Genomic DNA, 23,124 nt, shown 5'->3' with positions numbered 1-23,124 from the left:
TAACATTGAGTTTCAATATTTAAATATCTACGGTTATTTAAATATTACGTTATAATAATACGTTTTTTTATTGAAATAATAGGTAGTCGTGGCTTGTGTCCTAGACAAATGAGTTATGAAAATATTATTTGGAATTGAAAGGAAAAAAAAATCACGGAATTGGTGTATCGAGGTTTATCTAAAGTCTATTCCAATCGAAGATCGCAAGGAGGTTCCACGCAATCTGTTGCACTGTTGCGCACTGTTTTTGATTAACATATCTTTACATATAATACAACGCTATACCACTAAACTGCTTATATCCCGTATAATTTTACTTCTAAAATTCCGATAACTTTTTCGTTGACGTTCAAAAGTGCCATTATTTCGAAAATCCATAATGAATGGGATAAATTATTCAACAAATGATTTAGCGTCAATTCGATGCCAAATATGTATTATTGATTTGGCTTCTCTCCTCTTGTGATTGGAATAGACTATACATTAAGGGATATGTACTTGAATTTTAAAAATTGCTTATGTGTAATTGAATTACAATGTAAGGCTGCCATTGTAATATGGTTTGCGTCTAAAATAAAGGCAATTATAATGTGCTATATAAAATGCATTATGATTATATAGCTTTTTAATTATATACTTTGCTTGAGCTCCACTAGGAAGATTATGTTTTCTATTGATTTATTATTTTATTTATTAAACAAGTTACGGAGATGTGGCCTTACAGTAAACTTACTTGTTTAGTGGAATGCATTAAATCTTTTATCGCAACAAACCTAATTTTAAATGCTCGTATTCGTGATGTTTACATGCGGGCTACTTTTCGTGATGATTGTTGTTGCATGCTGATTAATGACAGCGATTTGTGTGCCTCTTAGGTATAATGGCTACCTAACAACGACGTCCACACTCCCGAGATCTTTAGTCCAAAACGCGGGTCAATTAAGTAATTCCTTCGAAAAATATTCAGTAGATGCTAAAGTCAGGAAATTGACCGAGTTAATCCTCTCGTAAATCGGAAAGCACGTAATCACGTAAGCTCTTTGGTCGCTTGATACCGCCCCCCGTGGTCAAGAGTTTTAATATTTCGGGGAAAGAACTTTTTGATTTATTTTTTTATACAACTAAAACTATAGAATTTTTTTACTAATGGATTACGTGGATTTAATAATAATCTTGTTTATATATATCTGTTTCCTATTTCGGTTAACCAATAATTAGCCAGATGAAAGATGTTTTCAGTTTCAGTCATTTAGCGACGGTCGCTTAATGCAGCAGCTCAAAACTGTCAAAATAAAGAGCGACCGGAACCTAGCATAGGTATATAATAGTAGGAACTCTAGACAAATAAATAATCAAATTATTGCTATTACGTTACCAATAGGACACTACCTCGCACCAACTGTTTTCAAAAAGTAGTGCCCACTTCGCGCCGTAACACTAGCAAAGACTATCTTTTAATTTCTGTTATTTTTGCTCAATTAATCTATATAAATCAAAATGTACTAATTATATACAAACATGTTCTTAGTTATCACAGCGATAACTTATCATTTTTAGTGGAGCTCAAGCTTTACAGCATTTCTTTGTAAAAAATAAAGTGCTCATTTTATGTATATATGAGTAAGTACTTGTGATACCATTAGTACTTCTAGTGAATATTATAAGATAGTGCAAGTTTAAGAAAAATCTGTACTTAGAATAAAGGTATCTATATATTTAATAAGAAAAAGAGCTGATGTGGTATAACATTGACAGATCACAAAGGTTTACAGTATAAAATGAAATAACAAACCTCTTTTCAAGTCAATTTTTTTTATTAAAGTGCCAGTAATAAAATCTTTAGAAAAAGATTATATTCAACATCACAGGACATCAATTACTGTAATTAGAAACTAAATTATTAAACTTGTACAATGAAAACATGAATACAATTTCTAGTGCTTTATAGAATATATATTTAAGACATTTCATATCTATAATTTGATATGTACTTACTTAATCATCTGTATCAAAATAAACTTGTTATTCAAATTTGTTTCATTTGATTTTCTCTATTTACACATTCGGGTAAAAACTATTTTTATATTTTTGATACATTAAGTGCTTGTGTATCTATTAACAATATTAAACTAAACTGTTTTGAGATATAATGTATCATCTTTATACTAAAAGCCTTATACAAAATGCACTCATATCATTTACATATTTATGGTTTAAATTTTTTTCACTTAAGCTTTCTATGATGGAAAAAAACACTTCACATAGTAATATAGAATGTATTATTAAATTTAAACTAAAAACAAGATTTTTTTTTTACCAATCAATAAAAATAGTCAAGTATTTAAAAAACAGTTTATTCTATCTGTGGTTCACAAAAATGCTAAATTTTTTTTTGTATTGAAATATACTTTCTTTGTTTTAAATTCAGATATCTTAAGGCAATGAAAGTGTTATAATAACTAATAAATTATATAGCTGTACCCCTTTCAAGATTCTGTTTAATTTCAGCTGTGTGTTCACCATAAAATCTCTCCAACTTCTTGTTAAATTTGGCATTCCTTTCGTTAATGTAATCAATATCAGCGTCATCATTATGTGTTCGCCTCCGTGAGTATTTCGCCCGTTTTGATATCTGTCCCTCTATATCATTAACCATTTTGTCAATCGCTTCTTTACGGTCTTCATGCATACCATGTATAATCACGTTCTGTCCACCGTAAAATGCATCGCCATATTTTTGTTTCTGTTTTTCGTATTGTTCTGGATCCATAGTGGGCATATTCTTAACGAGCCTATTGTACTGGCGTACGGTGGCCTGTTCGTAAGTAGAAAAGCCCTGGTCTGGGTTCTTTTTCTTCTTTTTTCGTTCAAGCCTTTCTGCTTCAATTGCAGATATACTTAACAGTTTCACTCGGTCGTAATCCTTACCCTGTTTTGTGGCTTCTTCCCGCTTATTTTGATCGTCTAACAGCCACTCTGCTTGTCTTTTTTTGGCATCATAATTTGCTGGAAGTTTGTTCCTAGCTTCCTCGGCAACAACTTCTTGATGATTATGCGTCCTTGCTTCATTTCTAGCTGAATGCAAGGAGCGTAATCGTTTCATTCTCTCGGCTTGCTTTTCAGCAAATGTCATCGGAGTTTCTGCTGATGACGTCCCCGCGGTACTCATTTTCAATGTTGATAAACAATAATTCAAATACTAAACTGCATTAAATATCATGAAGAAGAAATAATTTACGCAATTTACTATGTATTTACAAATCACATCTGACAGATTGACAAATAAATTGACATTAACTCAATACTCATTATTACTCAGACAAGTCACAGAGTATGTAGCAGGTGAATGCCATAGAGAAATATAATTACACAAAATTGTGAATATCTATGCTTAATCAATATGAAATGTCAGTCCTTACTCTTAACACAGATAATATACTTATTTAGTCTATATAAATATCATCATTTTTATATTACAATTTCTAATTTCACTCTCTTAGAAATTGGGAACCGTATACGAATAAAAATTGTTTAATTTTGCATATTTAGTTACATATTACAAATTGCACCGCATTTAGTTGCGCAAGGTCTGCCAAGTAAGCATTGTAAAAGCTGAAGTTTGATATGAAGTATGAACTGAAGTGAGTCAGTCTGTCCGTGTTGTGGATTAGTGACGGTTGTGTTGAAGTGCATACGAAGTAAATTTTTTAATAAATCCGAGTGTTTTTTGGAGTTCATGATGTCGGATGAAATTGCAGAGAACGGAACAGCGAACGGAGACGTCCCAGAGATCGAACTTATAATAAAGGTAGCATTTATATTACACGTGTTTATGCGCAAGATTAGCTGAATACATTCAGCGGTCAATTCAACAACACAGCATTGCATTTACTTGTTCCTCGTAATTTCCCGAGGATTATGTGAAGCTGGAGATTAAATAAACGTGACACTCCGGCGATATTTTTTCTTTTTGAGTATTATTTAAAAAAAACGGCGTGACGTGCTTAGTTCTTATCCTCACATCTTGTTATGTACATTTTTGTTTCGCATGAAATTGTCGTGCACGGTTCGTATGCATGAAAGTATATTATTACTGCACTTGTAATGCGCGTTATTTAGGTCACTAGCGACTGTTTTTGTTGATTTATTGATGGTATAAATTGAGACTATGGTGTTTTATGTGTTCTTTGAAATTTTATTTCAAAAGATGAGGTCATGCACGATAATGACTTATTGTAAATGTATACTTTATAATGTCTAATCCTGCTCGTGAATCATACTTTTAATCAATGTTCTAAAACTTTATTCCTATATATAGCAATTATTATTAAGTGCATTACTTTCTTATACATTATTCAACAAACAAAATTAACTTAACATTATAAATGAGAAGAATTTTGGATTATTTTATGTTGAAATTAATTATTTTATAAATCTAGTCATGAAACCTAATTTAATATGTAAAGTACAGTACAGTATACAAATAAATAAAATAGTACATAAATTGTGTTGTATTATGACAACAATTTAACTTTTATTAGTTTTTATTAGCTATATAAGAAACCCAAGTAATTTACTTAAAAGACGTTTTGAACTTGGGTAACTTACTAAACCTTGTTTTCCTCTTATATGTGTATTAAAATATCTTGTAATGTGACTTAAAATATTATAACTAAATTGACTATAAACTGCCACATGTGACTGTTTTAAAACTACTAGTCTACTTTCACACATACAAGTAAATTGATCTTAATGTTTATTTTTTCTTGTATGTTTTTGATATATTATGCAGTATATTATAAGTCCTAGTAATAGATAAACATGAATTCTTATTTAAAGATTTTATTTCAAATTTACATCTTAATCATTTGCATTAGTATTTATATTATGTTTCGAATAATTTGAAAAGAGAAGTCTGCACATACAGCTCTACAATATAAGTCGCAACTACTAAAATTGATTTTGATATAAAATGTAATAAGACATAATTCCTTATGTATATTGTGGAACAAATATTGTCAAATCATTGAATTGTAAATTGATTATCACAATATTGAGAAATCAATTATTACATATTATTGATTTATTATCTATATTTTTTAAAATCGGAATATAGTTACGATCTGACCCAAAAGAATAAAATTTACAATTCAAATTGATTTTTATGTAATAAATTAACATTACTACATGAATTCTTCCATCTTTGAAGTTGGATAGAAATATTACATTTAAATAGACTTTTTAAAGAGTAAATATTTCAGACTCTGTTCATGAATATTAAATGTCGAGGATTAAATAAGATAAGATATTCATTCACACATTCATATTATATAAAACAAGATGTCATAAAAATGTAAGATATATATCAATCAGATATATTAGTAACATTAAATTAAACAGTAATTATGCAAATAAGGATTTCTTATGTATTTTATACGACTATTGTTCCATCAGTTTTAATATTTTAAGTAATTTTATGACATAATATTACGACTAAACTTTAAACTTCTTAGTCCAGGGAGGCATGGATGCAGGCTATTCTACTTTAATTTTACTAGTGGTCACCTATGGTTACACCCATGTTCGGAATTGGTTGGAGGGGGGTTGTGAGTTCTTAGGTATGCAGTTTACTGGCTTACATGCATTATTACATCATTGTCAAATAACAATGATGAAGGATTATAATCCTATATGTGTTACCATTTACCATAATCATTGCATAGTATAAAACAGAGTCGCCTACAGCTGTCTGTCCTTATCTATGCTACTAAATTGCGCAACGGATTTTGATGCGGTTTTCTTTGATAGAAAGAGCGTTTCGAGAGGATTTTTTTTGTATATAATATACGAAAAATATAGTTAACAAACACTCATAATATAAGAACTGTCTGATGTAATGTCGTAAATAAACAAATTCTGTAGTTTTTTTAGTATCAGTGTTACACCCATGCGAAGCCGGGCGGGTCGCTAGTTTTTAAATAAATGTAATATAATAAATATTGACTGACTGAACAGTGAATCTGATTATGATTAACGAAAATTAAAATAATTATGGTAAAAGTAAATTATATTCTATTATTTATTCGCGTAAGAAAATAAACAGTCCAAATAATATATAAAATTAGATGATTCACTAACCAGATACATTAATTCTTCTGTTTACTTTATTTCAAATGATTTTTTTTTATCAAGTAGACAAAGAAGGTTTACATTATTTACGTAAATATTTCTATAAACAAAACAAAAATAAACTTCATTCATAATCACAGATAACAGTCTGCTTGGAGGGCAGCCAAAGTCTAAAATACCTCAACATTATGTTCCAAAACCAACGGTGCAAGAACTATGTTTTGCTAATATATTTTCTTAAAGACCACAATTATTAGTTTTATCTTAAAGTATTTATAAAAATGCTATCTTTAAAACTCTAAACTCGCTTTTACATACTTCCAAGATATACTCTGTGTAAATCGAGTATTGACGTTTAAAACTTTACGCATTATGTAATTTATTATGTCTACGTAATAAACTGTGAAATATGGTATGTACTTGGTAATAGGGTTGTGTGAAAGCCCATCTATACTGATATTATAAATGTGAAAGTAACTCTGTCTGTCCATTACTCCTTCACTGCCAAACCACAGAACTGAGTTAGACGAAATTTGGTTTGAAGCAGACTTGAACTCCAAGATAGGACAGCCTACTTTTTGCCTGACACATGACAAACAAACCTGTAAAACGCGAGCAAAGCCACGACAATAAGTCATATATAAACAAACAGTAATACCTAGTATTGTTGTGTTCCGATTTCAAGGATATTTGTTACAGCGCCAATGTCTATTCGTCGCTTTCGTTTGTCCAGTCGGTTGTAGGCACTTAACATCACATGTCCTACTGGATGTCGAATAGACAAATGACTATCCTATTGTTGTACCAGCTAGCTTATCAGGCTCTAGATCTTGAGGCTATAGTTTTTAACGGAGCAAGTTTTAAATGTTTCTCCTGCACCTCACCTTTTGTCGTTTTGTCAAATTAGTCAAATCCATTCTAAGATAATGGACTTTCTGTATTTCAATTTGAAATTATATTCTTTGTCAGTGTTCAACGTTTTATAACTTCTATAAAATTTACAATAAACATACGATTGGTATTGAAATCAGAAATTAGACATTAGAAAAAGTTTACAAAAGAGGTTGAATGTTTAGTAGCTAACTAACTACTTTAAATAATGTTACCGATTAATTAAGCCACGCTAGTATTTCTGTTTGTATGTTGTGTTTCACAATTTTATAGTTGCTGTTTTCTTATGAAAGTAAATATATAATATTAATGCAAGCAATTAAGTAAACTAGGAAAATTAATTTGTTTAATAGATAAATAAGTTGTTACTAAAGAGGCGCTGACTGAATTATATAACTATAATTGGCATTATACACACAGTGAGCACACGGTAGCAAATTGATATATAGATGGAGTTAATCTCACTTAACAAATGTTTATTTTGAACGCAACCGTCCACAGCGATTATTGCGTGATAATTAAGAAACAGACGACTAAGTAATACCAATTAATTTTAGTTCTAAATTTAAAATATCTGCATAATAAGATATTACTCCATCGCATTTAAATTACGTAAATAGCGATAGAAAATTCCCGGTGTAATGAATGCATCTCCAGATGAGCAGATGAGCATTCCAAGCGAGAGAGCGCATGCGCGCCTTCGAAACAGAAATCCTGCGCTGGTGTCGAAGTCGGGGGAAAGTGACATCGCACGCGACTGACAACAATTAGCATGTCCAAGCATAATCTCATTCATTTATAATTAGAGTAATTTAAATATACGATCAAGGCTAACAATTAAATTATTTTACTATTATGGAATTTATTTAAAATCGAACTTATATACATGTATTTCATAATTTATCAGTTAATAAGTGATTATCGCAGATTTCAATTTAACAACAAAGTAAATTGATATTATATCTATAATATCAATTTACTTTGTACGTAGTTATCATATGTATTACTTAAGTGTTTGGACCAGTGGCGTAGCTATCGTAGGGCCAGGAGGTGCAGTGCACCAGGGCCCCGGAGTGCAGGGGGCCCGCTAAGCTAAACCTTAAGCTTCTGTAGCTAGAAAATCACGACCCTGCGCACAAGATTTCTTATTTGGTATCTATAATTTTAAAGGGTAATTATTAGTTAAAGAGGGATGAAAAAGAGGGGGTGAGGGCCCAATTTTTTTTTCTATGCACCAGGGCCCTTCCTCACCTAGCTACGCCACTGGTTTGGACGGTATATTTATTTATAACTTAAGTATATAATACTGGCAATATAAAGTTCACTTTTAATTACATGGACTAAGAATGTAATATATTTTATTATAGTGTGATTTTAGTACTAATGATTCAAGTTTTACTACCAAGAATCAAAGCAAGAACCTCTGTGTAGTATATCTGTTTATCGCTGAAGTACGTTTTTCTCTGAAATGGCTTAAGCTATTAAGTGAAATATTTATTCTTTTCTAAGGCTCAGACGGGCTTTGAAATGCTATAAAAAGCTTTAAGTGCATAGCATAACGTACATATAAATATTTGTGTGTTTAGTTAGCACTAGATATGTTTCATTATTATCCTTAAATCCAGCTCGTTCTATAATTGGTATCGTAATAATTATTTTGACAAGCATCTGAATAAAGTACGATATACTGGAAGATGTATAAATGAAATATGTAATGCTCAATTTATTTTTCTATTTTACTAAGTTTCAATAGCTCAATAGTATGCGGGCCTTATAGAGCCCCATCAGTCCAGAAGCAATCTTCAGTGCGTAACACAAGCTTTTCGTCTAAACAGGAAGAAAATTAGGAGTATTAGAGACTAGTCAAAAAGTGATACAAATTAGGTACCTTTATGTAATTACGTGTCTTCACATAGGTTGTTACTTATGTTATATGAAAACGCCGAAGGTTTCCTTTCTTTTTTTAATTGGAATAAAACTTCTTTTTAAGAAAAACAGTTGATAGTAATATATAAGTAATTTGTTTCATTATAAGTAGTAATGCAGCTTTGAATCAATTTACAATAGACAGTTCATATTTGATCGTTTCTTACTGTCAATTCTTCAGCAGCGACCTTGATATAACGGTAGAGTTAAGTGTATCGAATCACACTCGGAACGTATATTTTATTATATTGGATTTACATTTATGTCGTTCGTGAAATTGTTTAAAAATAGTAAGACTTTAGCTCGAGTTCTTGTTGCTTAGTGCTTAATATGCCAGGAAAGATCTGGGTTACGTATTTGACCTTTTTGTCTAAATACCTTAACGGTAGCAGTCGCGTCATAATCTGACTTGACAATACTTTAGCTTTTGTCAAATGATTCTTATAAATTTATTTGTCTTATATAGACTAATAATAATCATATATTATGCTCAGTCGAAATTCAACCAATAGGAATCATAGAAAATTTTTTAGGCAATTTTTCCTATTTTTATTTACTTTAGTTCATTCGTTCTCGTTTTAGGGGTTGATCGGTACCTGTTAGGCATAAAAAGAAGTCTACGTCCTTCCTTGCTGTTCAGACTTTCTTCATATTATGTTTTATTATATTTGGTTTAGTGGTTTGGCCGTGAAAGAGCACAAACTAATACAACAGTCGGTAAAAAAAATCGGTTGACAATGAGAAAAGAGAAAGGTACTGAAATGTTCGTTCTTCGTATTTTATATAGATTTTGATGAGACTGAGACGTTTTTTTAAACATTAAAAGTAAATTTCGAAATAGATTTTTTGTGCAACGTTTGACTGAAGTGTTACTGACTCATAAATGCAATTTTACTGTTGTAATTTGGCTCGATTTTAAGTTATAATTAGCTGATCTAACATTACTTAACAAAGACTCATATTAACTCAAAAAAATGCTATAAATTATGCAGTGATGTATTAAATAATGTAATAAATTATCAAATAATCTTCGTAACTTTTATTGGTTCCTTCGAGCTATCAATCTCTAGTTCCATTACGTAATATCTCACTCGTTGTAATTTTAAATATTTTTTGTACTGGCAATACTGAAGTTAGAATGTCGTCGGTGTATTATCGAAAGCAAACAATTACCTTTTCAATATTGCTATATAATAGGAACCTGTTGTTCCTATTTTTCATTTTATATGCAAGCGAAAGTGAGAGTATTATAATTATTTGTACTGTATCGAATCGATGTTTATGGTCATTGATTATTAAAAACGCGACGAATTACAACCTATTTGCGAGACGATACGATAAATTTCGAAACGTCACAACAATGTTACCATTTTCTATTACATTATTATTTAATAAAATTAATTTATTTTATTGTTACGTTGTTCTCATTCTCATTAATTTAATATTCAGACCGGTTTATCGTAATGTTTACTTCAACATTTTATCGTTTTGTAAATTATATTCGAAACTATACATTTAAATATTAAAATAGCTTGTATTTAGGTCTTACTTTCGTTTCAACTTACATTTTTAGTGTATATTATTTTAACAAATTATGTAAGTCTGTCAATAATAAAAAAAAAGGTTTTAAATAATGTCATCAGACAAGGCTATTTGGCGTCGAGTCTTTGCTTCACCAGTTACAGACGAATTAACGAAAAAAATAAGATGTAATCTTTCAATTTTTTTCGCAACGAATCACAAGATTGTGCGAATTCATTAGGTTATTTCTTAGTGATGATATAATTGTTTCGGTTTGTTGGGTCAGTATTTCACAAATCTTTTCGTAACTAATTTTGTAACATGTTTATTTTTATTTGGTAAATAAAATGTAGCCTAAATACTTAAAAGGCAATTATCATAACGATCATGATATATATAGTAATATTATTTTTTGTAAAGCAGTGTACTTCATTTTTTATTTTATATCATATCATCATAAGTATGATATTACAGTATAATGTTTACAATTTTATATCTCTTTCTCTCGTGTGGATTAGAAAAGGATAGCATCTTTAATTAGCAGTTTGTATTGCATAATTATAAGATTCGATAAAACATTTTCAACAATTAATTCGAGCTTATCACATTCAAAGTTTCCAATGTGTAATTTTCTAGCTGACGGAGCGAACGGTATGTTAATTCTATAATGCCATTAGACAGCGATTATCTCATATAAGGGTATCAGCTGTTCGTGAAGAATGTTTAGCTAGGATGTGTATCTTAATTGTCTATCTATATAAAAAAAACGTACAATGTATAATTTTTTCGATATTTAAATTTTAATTACGATGCAAAAAGGTTTTATTTGAAATCGCAATTTTTAATCATTGACGATTTGCAAAAGTACGTCCATATATAAAAATTTTGTTAACATCTAAAAGTATATCTTACATTTTACTATGAAATTAAAACTAATGTCGTTCAATTATGCTATAAATATGCTCAAGCGATTTCGTGTAAAAATAAAAACGAAATGTGACAAGGTACATTAATGTTATATATGTTATATTAACAGCGATATCGTTTTAATTGACTTATGAAAATATAATTAGGTATCAATTAAATTTAATTACACTTTTTGCAATAATTTTCTAAAAGTCGATAACGTTATAATTTGTGTAACTTAACAGTAATTAATAGTTTTCGATTTAAATAATGATAATAATTCAACGTTAAGTTAAAACTAACTATATTGAATCATGTTCAGAGGGTTACCGGTTCCTGCACATGGCTTGAAGCAGCTGTTGCTCGTTACGTGTCACCGCCATATCTAAATTCAACTACCATAAAAAATATTTCCCTCAGTACCGCCCTCACATTGGCTCGTCTCTAGATTAACCACAGATAAGAAATATATTAATAAAAGGCATCGTGTATTTAATAATTCACGTCGAAATATCGTTGGTAATTTTTTTTTTTTTTTTTATCAATTTAAAGCATAAGCAATTTTGATTAATTCATCGGTTACATAATTCATGTCTTTATTATACCTACTAGATATCGCGTGCTTAACCAGCCCCGCCTCTTTTGCAAGAAGTATTCATTTGTTATTAGTATATACAAGTTCAATTATCATTCGTTCTTATCAACATCGAAAGTCAATTACTTTTACATTTTTAAGCGATGAAATAAGGCACCTGATTAATTTATTAGTTTTACGTTTTATGTTGTATTATTTTCGCATTAAGATAGGAGAAAAAAAAGGAATTAATCGCACTATCATGTTTGTTCTTGACAAGTCTATAACATTTAAAGGAAAATATGAATGATTTACTTATGATACCAGTTTAATTATTTATCTATTAAATCAAGCTCATTGTTATTTCCATGGGCAACACTACGTAATTATAGAGTAGTGTAGTAAAAAAAGTGTGTAAGTTATACTCTACACATAGTCACATAATCAAACTTTATAAAAGCAAATTATATTTATATGTAGATATTATATATATTTCTGTTACGCAATGGAAACCAAATAAAAACATTGTTTATTTAGGTAACCTCTCAAAAGTAACTTTGAATTTGCAGTTATTCGTTTCGACTAAGTAAATTATTAGTTATTGTGTTGAATATTTTAATCTCGGAAAAACAGAAACATACAGTTTGAACACACAGAACATTGTAGCGAAGCAACAAAAGCGAATACAAGATCCAAGCATTTTATTTTATAATCTGTTAATACATAAACCTAACCAATGGTTAGATGAAAAGTTGAAGAATAATATCAATGTAATTCCACTGCCTATAAAATAAATATGACTTTAAAAAAAAAAAGAATCCGCGGGAAAAATAACGTGTGTCTTTTTTATCAAATGTTCATTGTATTTTCTTCGCATTTTATTGTAGGAATCTGAAGGTAAATCTACATTGCTTAACACATAACATTGTATTACTAATAACATTCGTCCTTCAAAATTCACACTTAAATAAAAATATTTACCATAATGATTGACGGCTTATGGTTTTGAATATGGAATGTTTTATTAAAATACAAATAACTACGAGTAGCTTAATCGTTTTTTAATTACTATAGCCCAGTCATTTCATCGGAAAAAAGGCAAATAAATGAAAATGAAATTAACAAGCTAATTTTTGATATGTTGTAGAGGATACTTAGAAAAGCTTGAATATTTTGAAACTTGAGTATTTTGACCAAGATTTCCATGGTGCTATGGCCGCCATCTTGAAAATAGGGGTAATATATGTTTCTCGGCAATAACTCAAACGAGTTAAGCTTTTCAAGTTAAGCTTTTCTAGGTATCCGAAACAACACATCAGAAAATTAGCTTGCTTATATAACTTTTGTTTTTGAATGTATATAATGACTGGATTACTATATAATCATAATACATTTAAACGAAATAAACATTACAAATATGGACTCCAAAATTCAAATGACGCATCGCGACTTAACAGATAATACAGTGAAACCTGTACGCCCGCCGCTCCGTTTTCAAAGCTTATCTATACCCAAAATGTATGTTTGAAACCATTACACTTTTTGAATACTTGATAGAATATCAAATTTGCAATTATAAAATAAGAAGCACTTATTAACATAGTCATATCACTGATTAAATTATTCAACAAGCGCACATTAATACTCTGTATTGCTGTTTCATACTCCGAACGAGGAGTAATAGGATCTAAGATGATGACTCTGAGGAGTTAGCCAGTGTACGGGCACAGGGGATAAAACATCTTAGATCCTATACTTGACAATGTATGAAGTTGTCTTTAGTATACAGACGCAGTAGGATTCTGTAGAATAATACGCAAATCTTCCGCATATTTACATGTAAACATAGCAAATTTTTGTACCAACATAACATGTTATTCGTATTTATCGATGGAATTTATTTTTAGATGTGAATGATATTTTGGTACGTTGAAAATAAGAATAAATAAAAAACAATCGAAGGCGTTATTATTTAGTTATTAATACGTAGCTGTTACATTTAACAGCTAACTTATTAATATCTAAAATTATGACGCGTTTGAAACGCGATCATTACTTCCATTGGTTGTAACCATTTTCCATCTTACAATTGATCATTTTATACCAAAAAGTAAAAATGTTAAGAAGTAAAAGTAATACTGAGGTAGGCTCCGCCTTCCATTGCAGTGCCATTTCTACAGTTTATGCAAGCTGTCTTAAATTGCAACAGCATTTGTTATCCAATTGAAAATCTAACCTTTTGGCACTCACTATGGAACGTTAAGCCGCTGATTCGAAATTTCATAACTCCGTATTGAGAGGACATTCGGTGGTATTGAGAGGTCGTCATGAGGTCGAGTGAGTCACCGCAAAACCGGATTCGCCGACCAGACGTACTCCGGTTTGGTTAGTACGACTTACCGGTCGATGTTAGAAAAGAAATTTGTATCGAAAGTCGTTCGAGCAATTGCTTATTGCGCATTCAGTTTGTGTTCTTGTTCTAACATAAGTTGTACCCGTACTTGAAGAGGTTATGAACTAAAAAGCCCTTAAGTATGTCACTGCTAAATAAAGGCTTCCTCTCTTCTGTAAAGAAACGGCATGGACTTATCCAAATTGTCCCAGAATGGCAATATTACAAAATTTTACGATGGTTTCTTCCGAGGCAGAAAATAATACACGTTATTAAAACAACTTAAGAACAAGAAAAATCAACGGAGTTTTCTAGTATGTTAACCCGTGACCTTCGATTAAAATCCACGTGTTCGATTAGGTACATCGTAATTATCTTTAAGCATATCATAAATTATTATGAGTTTGTATTATGTAATATATTAATATTGTACCTTGTGAAGGTATCTCGAGAATATTTAAGTAATTTTTTATACATATAATGTATCAGTAGTCGGTTGAATATTTCATAGAAACATTTTTTAGCTATTGGTCGTTACCAAAGACAAAGCAGATAACGTTTCCGTCGATAAGATTACACTGTTTGCGCGTTTCACTAAGTACGTTCCGTTTCCAAACTCTGTTAACAAACTTCTTTTTTCTAATTATCTTATAGTTTCAAAGGATTAGTGGGAATGTAGCAATTGTTTAAAATTTTAAAAAAAGTCGCTATGATTTTGCTCGTCGTAAAAAGTTTGTATTCGAAGGATTATATCAGGAATACTATATGGCTACACTATAGGAATAATAAATAATCGTTATAAACTACATAACATATTTGATGTTATATTCAATGAGAAAGTACAGTGTTTCACCCTATGTTATACACACAACAGAATAATATTACATTTAAATAAAGTCGTAGATACACGTGGATCTAAATCAGAGGTCATAAATCAGGTTGAAAGCACAGAGTTTTTAATACAATGTCACAGATTACGGAAATTACTTCGACTCAAATAAATCTTCGCTTCATACAGAACTAAAGGTTGCAATGGTCATTACGAAAAGTGTATATTTCAAAAGGTACTAAATATATTTTGTATGGTTGTAGATGTAGGGCATAAACAGGCCTATGATTTATAAAAGACTTCTGTTGTAAGTTACACATATTAATACAAAGATAAAATAGCTGTTGGTTCGAAACTGAATCAAAATCTTTTTTCGCTGTGGTTGAAAAAAATAGGAAGCCACAAACTGCATGTAACCACTGGTCGACTTTGAAATAATACTTTCAATATGTATACTAAAAAGTTAAGTCGTTTAATGACAATTTTAATTACAATATAATGGCAAGTAATTTGTTGAATAATTATACGTTATAATTATATTATTCTGAACGGTTCATTCGACAATTCAGACGGCGGTACAGATAGTAGATGCTATAAAACTTTTCAATACTTAACTGTTTATCAATTTTATCAATCGGTTATTGATAACGAATAATACAATTTATTATATATTATTATAGTAATCATTTTGTTCAATTATTACATTTTTTTTGAATAGATAACAAAGTATCAAAGTCTTATTTTTGAGCTCGCCAGTACATGGCCAATACGCCACTAACATTGAGAACTAAGATGTTATATACTTGTAGATACACTGGCTCACTTACCCTTGAAATCGAAACACAACAATACTAGGTTGTATGGTGCTAGAATATACGACGAGTGGGCGGTACCTAACTAACGAACCAGACCAAGTCTGTTTACTATAATGAATTATAAGAAACAGTGACTATTTTTTTGTGAAATAATAAAAATATATCATTTGATAAACACTTAATCTAGTAAAACTCAATATGATAAAGCATTATACAATATAACTTATTAAAAATGCATCGTTACATATAACCAATGAAATATCCCGCAGTAAAAAGTAGGAAAACGCTTCATTTAATAATAATTAAAGAATGGCGGTCTGTATGTGGTTCTTTAGTTATGACAGTGGTAACAATAGAAACTTGTAAAAGTGTGAGTTGAAATAAAGGTGGTACCGTCAGTATAAGAAGAGAAAAAATATTGTAGTTCAAATACAGACGACTGGAAATAGATCAGGTTCACAAACATTGCCATTACGTTCCAAAAAAACCGGAACATATTACTGCCAACTGTCTAAATAATGGAGGATCTAATAGGTTGTCAATACAAGATATTAGTTTTTCGAGTATTGTCTAGTCACGGGATTTTAATATTTGCACAGGAAGTTAAAATTTGCACCCCTATATAAGTTAGCTACTCGATCAACAAGGTTTTTGTTATAAAATATGTGTTATAATTATATGGGCAGAAGTCACAATTTACCTTCAGGTGTCTCGTTGTATCCATCTGCTCTCCTCTAGTAAATAAAGAAACAAATTTTTATGTCTTTGCTACTGGTCTTTGTAAAGAACATTAATGTCATTATTAAATTTAACTTTTATTACATGTAATTCGTATACGTATAAAATGTAAAGGAGCCATTAATGGTAGTATTTTTTAAAATATATGGGTATTAGGAGGCTTACAAGCTAATGAGCCAGCTGATGTTAAGTGGTCACATTCTCCCATACACACTGGCGCTACAAGAAGTGTAAACAACTTACACCGTCAATCTAATAAGCCATATATGGTTTGTGATAGCGATCATTGACTTCACCGAGAAGTAAATTTAAGGAAATAAAAGTATTGACTTTAGCTGTTCTATGTATATTTGAGTATTTAATGTATGGCCGATGAATTGTATTCGTATTATAATATTTTTTTAATGGTGATAGTCTTTCACCGGTTCTCCTAAGACATGATACGAAACGTATGATTTATGACCAACAATATGTGATTGGTATTGCCTTTATGAATGGTGGACCACTCCAGATGGAACGGATAGTAAAATACGAGAAACATTAAAGATATAAGATATACTGTATACTCGTCTATTGCATACAAACACGTTACATATGACACAGGTTTGGCGAGTATTTGTTAATCATTACATTTTACTTAACCTTTTCCAAACGTCTCGTCTTTGCAAGTCTTTTTTACTGTCAGTGGCAAATACGTTTCAACTGTTTTTTTTACAACCGCAAATCGTCGCCTATTTTCTAAATCGTGTCTGCGATTGCTCGTTACGTTTTATTTGTAATAGAAACTTGTATTTTATCAACAACCGTTGCTAGTACTCGGGCATTGCCCCGTTTAATTGTTATGAGTCGCTTTAAATGAATGTGATAGCTAAATGGTAGTTTGTTTAATTTATGTCCCTCAACAGAAATATTATCGGAAATTCTTTGTCATATATGACATCTTGTTTTGTCACACATGAATATATGTTCGCCGTGCGTTTTTACATAACTTATTTTATAATTATGGTTTGTGCGATCAGGTGATGGTCCAATTTGCTGCTTTTTCTTTCAACTTAACTGCAAAGTTGTCGCTGTTGCTAATGGAAGGGTCACAGTAATTTTAACTAAATGTTTATTATGCCTAAGGCTGCCATTGAACTATTTACTCATTGTTATCTAGTTTCTTATCTATTACTTTTATGAACGTTACTAATCGTTTATTTTTTATTGTTATCCTTCATGCGTAAACAATATTCTGAATGTAATAGCCTCTTATTTGTTTTCTACGAACATACCTTCTATCTCGATAGAAGATCTTTAATTATGTTCGACCAATTATTGTATGTCGTTAAATGCTTTATATTCAATAAATTAATAAGCTGAAAACCTTGAAATTTCTATAAGTAATACATGTACATTATCAATTACTTCATTACTGTACTACATAAGTAATTTGATTGAAATGTTAGTGTTTTATAGTAGCATGTTTTTCTCTGATTCACGGAGATATTGTTATAGTTCTCATTAGAGCTGCTTACAGCTATTTCTAGAATCGTAAGTAATGCGCTGCGCAACCTCAAGTCAATGGGACAAGTGATTATGTAATCTCATTGTACACTCGGTTCACATGAAGACTAACACGATACGAAGCCACTTTAATATGTCCGGCGATTCAAGTTCGTAGTCTTACTAAGTATTCATTAATGAATACTTTATTTACAATTGAATATTTTAAAATATTTATATATAGCTTCAGCCGTTTCTTATTTGTTGAATTAATCACGTCTGATTATATCATTTCTGTCAGATTTAGATGATTATCACAATTGTTCTCTGTGAAATGTTAAGTGACCTACCAAAAGTCACGCTTAAGGCGTATTGCTAATACGTTAAATGTTTGAGCGATTATATATCACGAAACACTCCTCCATATACCTAAATATAATAAAATAATCTAAGTGTCATATTACAAAGGATTGTACGAATTGTATGAGTAAGACTCTGCTTTTTTTTATTTATCATATTGTTATAAGTTGATCATCTGAATGCGGTAACTTTTGTGTGATATAGTTTTAAGATAATTGTAATAAGAACCGCCCAAGTGTTGACTTATGTTTTATAATTTTTTGATAAAAGATAATGTCAAGTATAGATTCTTAAAAGTATTAAGTATAATAAAGTACGTTCAAACGGCCACAAAACCGCTTGTTTGTATACGTTACGTGACAAGGACGCTAAAATTATCACAATAAAGTATCCTAAGTGTTAAACATGTGGACGTGACTAATAGTTTGTGACAGAAGAAGCAGCTACGTTACGTCATTGCGAAATCATAAGCGAAGCATAAATTGAAAGAAGTAAACTAATAAAAATCAAATAAGCCTTTCTGACATCTATTGATAACTAAGTCTTGGAAAAGTCGACAAGATTTTAATCGAAGTTGAGATTGCTATATCTCCTTTTCGAGGAAGAAATTTCCTGACAAAAACCAAAGCTACAGTAATAATCTAAGACATTCGATTCGTTAATAGCATAGCAGAACTAACGCTGACCTTGACGCTATTGGAGATTCAAAAGACATTGGATTTAAATAGTTTTACTACATAGACTTAACGATTATCATCTGTGCTACATTAAACAGACATGACGTCACTTGGAAGCACGATAGGTAAACCCACCAAGATACCCAAAACATATTCATGGCACGATAGAATCACAAACGTGAACGTGCGAGAGATTTTTTTAAATATACAGTTAAACGATATTAATTCTGCAAAATAATTGAGTAAACCAAGTATCGTCGGTAACACTGAATATAAATATAAAATGATGACTTAAATGACGTCATACGCTGCGGTCGAGGACAGCAACTTCCGATAAACGCTTGAACAGGGAACTCGTAAGAGACACATCCTAATATACGTACGTTACTACTGAGAGTTGCAAAAATACACAAGCTTTTCTGTGTTTGTTGAAATATTATCTCTGGCATAATTATCGTATCACCTCGAATATATGTTCACTTTTATGACTATACGATAATGCGGAAAGGAGGTTATTATATAAGCCTTATCAAAATGAATCGCTAAAGTGTAAAATATTCGTGAAATATCTGCAATTACAATAAATACTAACAAATAATAGAAAAAGTTTACTACGGGGAAAGTAGGTAAATTTGACACGGCGCCAACAAACAATTAAACGCTTTATGAGAACAATCGTTTCAAATTGTGGGATAACATTTACGTTCGAAAGTGTATTCCATTATTACTTTATCGAAAAAAATATATACAATATTTTAAATATGTTATTCGAAAGGGATTATATCCATACTAGGAACTATTTCAATATCAGTGCTTTCAAATAGGCGTTGTGCAAACAGAATCTCTCTTCACAAGCTGTTATTTTCCTCTCTTTATTCACTTCTACTGTGATCCTACAGCCTACATTTTGGCTCGCATTTACTTGTTATGAGGAGCACTATTACTTTTTCTACAGATTTTTATACGATATTCCCTCTAGACTGGTCTGGGGTCTGGTAGCTGCTTAAAAATTGTATGATAAGTTGCCTTGTATAGTCATTGTGCTGAAAAAATATTGAATTATAATTTTAATGAAATAATTAAATAGATATATTGATTGATGATTATTAATCATTTTCGCACAGATTTTAGATACTTTTGTCATTCAAAGTATCTCGATGGACAAAAAGATCCATTGAGTTGATTATTTGGGCAATATGTCAGCAATATTATAACCAAAGTGCTTGATGATTGGAAATATCGTTGTTTGGTTTTTCCGCCATAGCTTTCAAGGACTTTACACTTTAAGGATAGTATTATAATCGAATACATTGACATACAAATTAATACATGGTTTTGAAAATAAGTGATAAAATATGTAAACGATTTCTAATTACCGCTATCTTGAAAATAATCAAGAAATTATTACTATAAGCAATTAGTATTATGTTAGACATATTGAAAGATAATTATTTATCAATAAATTTATATCCATTAGCGATATTGCGTGTTCAGGGTGAGATGGTTAGAACATAGTGTAAGTATATGTATACATAAGTTAATGTAAACATATTCTCACAGACTAATAAATTAAAGGCTGAAGTTTTGGAAGCAACCTTCCTTTTGGTAATATAGACACCTAATCATCTTCAATGTTATTTATTTTTAGGACAGTAAAACATAAAGATATGCTCATATAACTTTAAGTAAATGTATCGCGCCGATAAGGTTGTCGGTGCATATAGAATATTAATGTATATTTAAAATTCCATCTAGAACGGGTAATTCATCAATATTGCGAATAAATTTGCACGAGACAGATGAAATTCTGCCATGTGTAAGCGACTGAAAATGATGATTATCGTAAAGAGCTAAAAAATTTTATGTGTTAAACTGTAAGTGTGTGCATTACTAGTCATATGTATTTAATTTAAATTTCATAATAGATGTGTTCATTATGTATCGTCGGCTACCTAATTAAAAAATATTTTTATATTTATCTTTCTGTTACCAATGATAAATAACGTAATTTGTAGGAATTAATTATCTGTTAAAAGCAAACATTTATAAGAACAGTGTTATAGTACCAATAGAATTTTATATGGTAGCTTTATTTCACCAAGTCCAAAATCATGTGAATAATATCAGCTCAATAGTTTGGATGAAATTGGTTTAAAGTTCCGATTCACGATCACTAACTCCTTGTTGAAAATTGTAACGAACGTCGTAAATTACTTTCAAAAATCGAATGAATCCGAAGGCATCCTCTAGTCAAGTACAAGCAAGTTTAAATTCCACTGGTATTTCCTTACAAGCAGCAGATGTGCATTCATTAGGTCAATTGCATTCAGAGAGACGTCGTTGTTACGAAAACTAGCGCGTTTAAATGTTACGCTAGTAATTATATATAATGAATTCAACAGGTTTTTACATAAATAAATATATGTTAGCGCATGTCCGTCAAAAGCGACTGCAAAAAATGGCCATTGTTTTCATAATTTTGAATAATAATTTTCTTCCACTTGAGACAAAAGGTTATACATCGTCAAGGAGTGATGTCAGTTTCGATTTCCTATATTTTATTATTTTTAATTGGCATTTGTGAAGTCAAATGTGCCTTATATAATAATCTTATTATAGTATTGTTATAGTTCTGTTGATTTATAACAAAGTTTTTCTAGTTTGAAAAAACTATATCAAAATGTAGTCCATGTATGTTTGTTATTTTGTAACAGTTGTTACTATGAGAATCTTTCATACTATCACGAGAAATCATATCTTTTTTTTATTTAAATTGTCTTCAAAGTGACCCAAAACGCAAACAAGATAATCAATTAATTCTACCACAGCTACACACAAAATGTTCGGTGTGCCACTATTGTTTAATGGAACATGCAAATTGTCAATATGAACAAGCTGTTCACGTTTCTGACCCGGTTTCGCGTCTTTCACAATTTATAAGGTCAAGTGTAAAATCCTTTCTATATTGCCAAACTTGTCTTTAGCTATTGTAACCTTTGTGATAACTTCACGACTCTTTTAATTACCGTCAGTTATTACCCATTCATATTCTGTAACGATGTCATTTATTTCCTTAGCTGACACGTCCAGGATAATTGCGAACAAAGTCACCACTTTAGTATTTTATGTCAAGAATTTCCTTTTGCTATTCCATGTACGTAAGCATCGTGAGGCAAGGTCGTGATGTCATTGTCATCACACGCATGACTATACTTTAAGCTGAGATCATCAAAATTTTATAAACGGGCTTGAATAATAAAGTAAACATAAGGTCAAATCCTCCAGCTGCTACAAATACAACCGTGGAACTAAAATTATAGACAAATTTATTTTTTTAAATAGCTAACGCTTCATGCATTGGTATTATGAAAAGATAATCTTTAATTTCCATTAACATGTTTAAGTATATGTTCAGTCAAGCACTAAAGCAACAAAAAGTGAACGCCGGATATGATCTGATTATGCAATTGTCCACGCCTTTTGACTTCCGGTGCGTTTACCCTATAACACGCCTTTATTCCCTACATAACATTATCTTGAACAGTTTAGTTTGTCAAAGAAAAAATGTAAATCAGAAACGAGTTCCCATTATCAACGCTCACATCCGATGCATGTAACAATAGTTATCAGGTGATCTAATTTTAGTCACAACTGCAGTAGCGAGAGTAACCAGCAATCGTAAATCTATCGACGTGTCCGAAACGCGAGGAAGTGTTCGCAGCAATGCGGACGATATCAAATTTCACTTTGACCGAAACGAATCGTCACGCGATATTTCTTTCAGGAGCGTCGAGTAAAACTGAACAAGTCCATTTATCAAACTCAACGCGCGCGCAGACAGTTGTGTTCTATTAAAACATGCGAGATCTTCATTTGTTATT

General features: G+C 30.8%; 2 protein-coding genes across 3 annotated transcripts in view; one reads left to right on the top strand and one right to left on the bottom strand.

Moving 5' to 3' along the window:
• Nucleotides 1-2,338: 2,338 nt before the first annotated feature.
• LOC124536928 (pre-mRNA-splicing factor Syf2) lies at nt 2,339-3,302 on the bottom strand. The gene has a single exon (XM_047113595.1). It carries the CDS (start codon nt 3,167-3,169, stop codon nt 2,468-2,470), a length of 702 nt encoding a protein of 233 aa, XP_046969551.1. The 5' UTR covers nt 3,170-3,302; the 3' UTR covers nt 2,339-2,467.
• A 260-nt stretch (nt 3,303-3,562) lies between these two features.
• LOC124536926 (chloride intracellular channel exc-4) overlaps nt 3,563-23,124 on the top strand; it is a 30,942-nt gene continuing 11,380 nt past the window's right edge. For both annotated transcript variants that reach the window (XM_047113594.1, XM_047113593.1), the window contains exon 1: nt 3,563-3,808. In XM_047113594.1, the coding sequence (XP_046969550.1) occupies nt 3,737-3,808 (72 nt within the window). In that variant the 5' untranslated portion in view covers nt 3,563-3,736. The remainder of the gene's footprint in view (nt 3,809-23,124) is intronic.

The sequence above is a fragment of the Vanessa cardui genome, chromosome 17 (assembly GCF_905220365.1).
Source record: "Vanessa cardui chromosome 17, ilVanCard2.1, whole genome shotgun sequence".
NCBI lineage: Eukaryota > Metazoa > Arthropoda > Insecta > Lepidoptera > Nymphalidae > Vanessa > Vanessa cardui.
Note: the sequence above shows the minus strand (reverse complement) of the source record. Positions and strands in the feature narration are given on the sequence as shown.